At 33.4% G+C, this 1,772-nt stretch overlaps 1 protein-coding gene across 1 annotated transcript in view; it reads left to right on the top strand.

Moving 5' to 3' along the window:
• Positions 1–768: 768 nt before the first annotated feature.
• LOC111083367 overlaps positions 769–1,772 on the top strand; it is a 3,618-nt gene continuing 2,614 nt past the window's right edge. Inside the window, exon 1 of the mRNA XM_022379864.1 lies at positions 769–915. Coding sequence (XP_022235572.1) covers positions 877–915 — 39 coding nt within the window. The 5' untranslated portion in view covers positions 769–876. The remainder of the gene's footprint in view (positions 916–1,772) is intronic.

Below are 1,772 nucleotides of genomic sequence, written 5' to 3' on the forward strand. Positions count from 1 at the left end.
AAAATTCTAGTTGGAATAAGTTTAATTTGCCTCATCTTTATAAGATGAAGAAGTCTGGATCTCAAGACTCTGACACTGCATCTCCACCACTATCCTCTGCCTCTTCGGTTGGTGAAAAATGCTGTATTCCCAACAAAAGTATGGATGGGGCAAGTCTTTCAAGTTCCCATCACTTAAGAGAAAAAGACAATCTTTACTACAATCTTCCTCTTTGGATGCACCAAGTACCTTTACTTCTAGACAGTCTGAATACGTTCCTAATATTTCAGGCCCACTCAGAGTATCCTCTCCCAAAGAAAGAAAAGCTTTTATTTTTCCCGATTGCCAAGTTGTCATGAGTTATGCAGTCAGTATGGTCTTTTCATTTCTAGTTTCCTCTGTATTCTGTTTTGGAAACTCTCTGTCTTGATAACATTCTCTCAATCAATTTACCATTGTGGTTACATACATATTGACTGCAATTTGAAGATGCGAGTAACAGGTGATGTAGGATGTTTAAGTAATGTTCTACATTAAAATTAGTAGTAATAGTACAGAAATAAAATCAATTGAAATTTGGCCAGTACTAGTTAAAGGAAGGATAACGAACATTGAATAACTCGCCAGTGAAGAAGTAACTTTGTCTTCATAGAATGAAAGCCCTTATCCATAACGTCCTTCTAACATATTTTTAGTAAATTGAGAGATTTATAAATGTTACATATTCAAGATATATCACCAGTATGGTTAAGTTACAAATATAGTGTTTAATATATAAAATGTAAATAAAATTCACAAGTAGAAATGACTTGTCTCTTCCTATAGCACATCATTCTCTCCCTGAAGTTTGGAATAGCGTACGCTATACCCGACATACCTCAGTGGGTGGCAACAGAAATGGCTAAGGTAGAGTTCCAACGCCGAGAAGCTACCAAGGTAATCGTTATCTAATAATAAGTAACTTATTTTATTTTAAAATACTGCGACCGTGAAGTACCTAAGTTAAGTAATACGATTATTAATTAGGAAACGTACTCTTTGGTTACCATGATGAACTTAGCATAATGTAAGATGACAATATGTGTCATGATATAAAAGACTGTTTCGTTCAGATAGTATTGTTGTCATATTATTGATTAATTCAGTTCTGTGAGTGAATGTTTTATTATTGTTTAGTTTTTGTTATAATAAAAATTAAAAGCAGACTATTGTAGGAAGTTTTGTTAATAAATCATTGACGTCGAGAAGGCAGGTAGACGAGTAAGTGATAATCATATAAAAAGCGTGAGAAGAGCAGGAAGAAGACAGACAGAAGTAGACAGTTAATAGCAAAAGAGTATAAAGTTGGCATGAAGTTAACTACCATAGAAGTGATAGGCCGAATGACTGACATAGGCTGAATGTTTAATATGTTAGTGAAACTAACAGTAGAAAAGAAGACAAGAAAAATAATTTTATTCTGTCAAAGCATGGTTCTAAAGTAATTGAACCAGCCTTAGTGCACTTTGACAAAAGGAACAGAGGATCTACAAAAGAAAGAAGACCAAACGATTACGGTAACTCGTGCCACAATTGTAAGCGAATCACAGAGAATACTAGTGTGATAGAAATAGAGAAGATAGTTTGGCTTGTCAACTGAAATTCTAAAGTAATTGAATGGGCCTAAGTGGATATTTGACAAGGAGAGAACTACATATATAGTATTTATGACATGCCCATAATATCTATAGTGTTGAAGAATTTATTGTACATCCGTTAACTTGTTATGAATATATATATATATATATATATAT

This window comes from Limulus polyphemus, unplaced genomic scaffold (genome assembly GCF_000517525.1).
Source record: "Limulus polyphemus unplaced genomic scaffold, Limulus_polyphemus-2.1.2 Scaffold9277, whole genome shotgun sequence".
Lineage (NCBI taxonomy): Eukaryota > Metazoa > Arthropoda > Merostomata > Xiphosura > Limulidae > Limulus > Limulus polyphemus.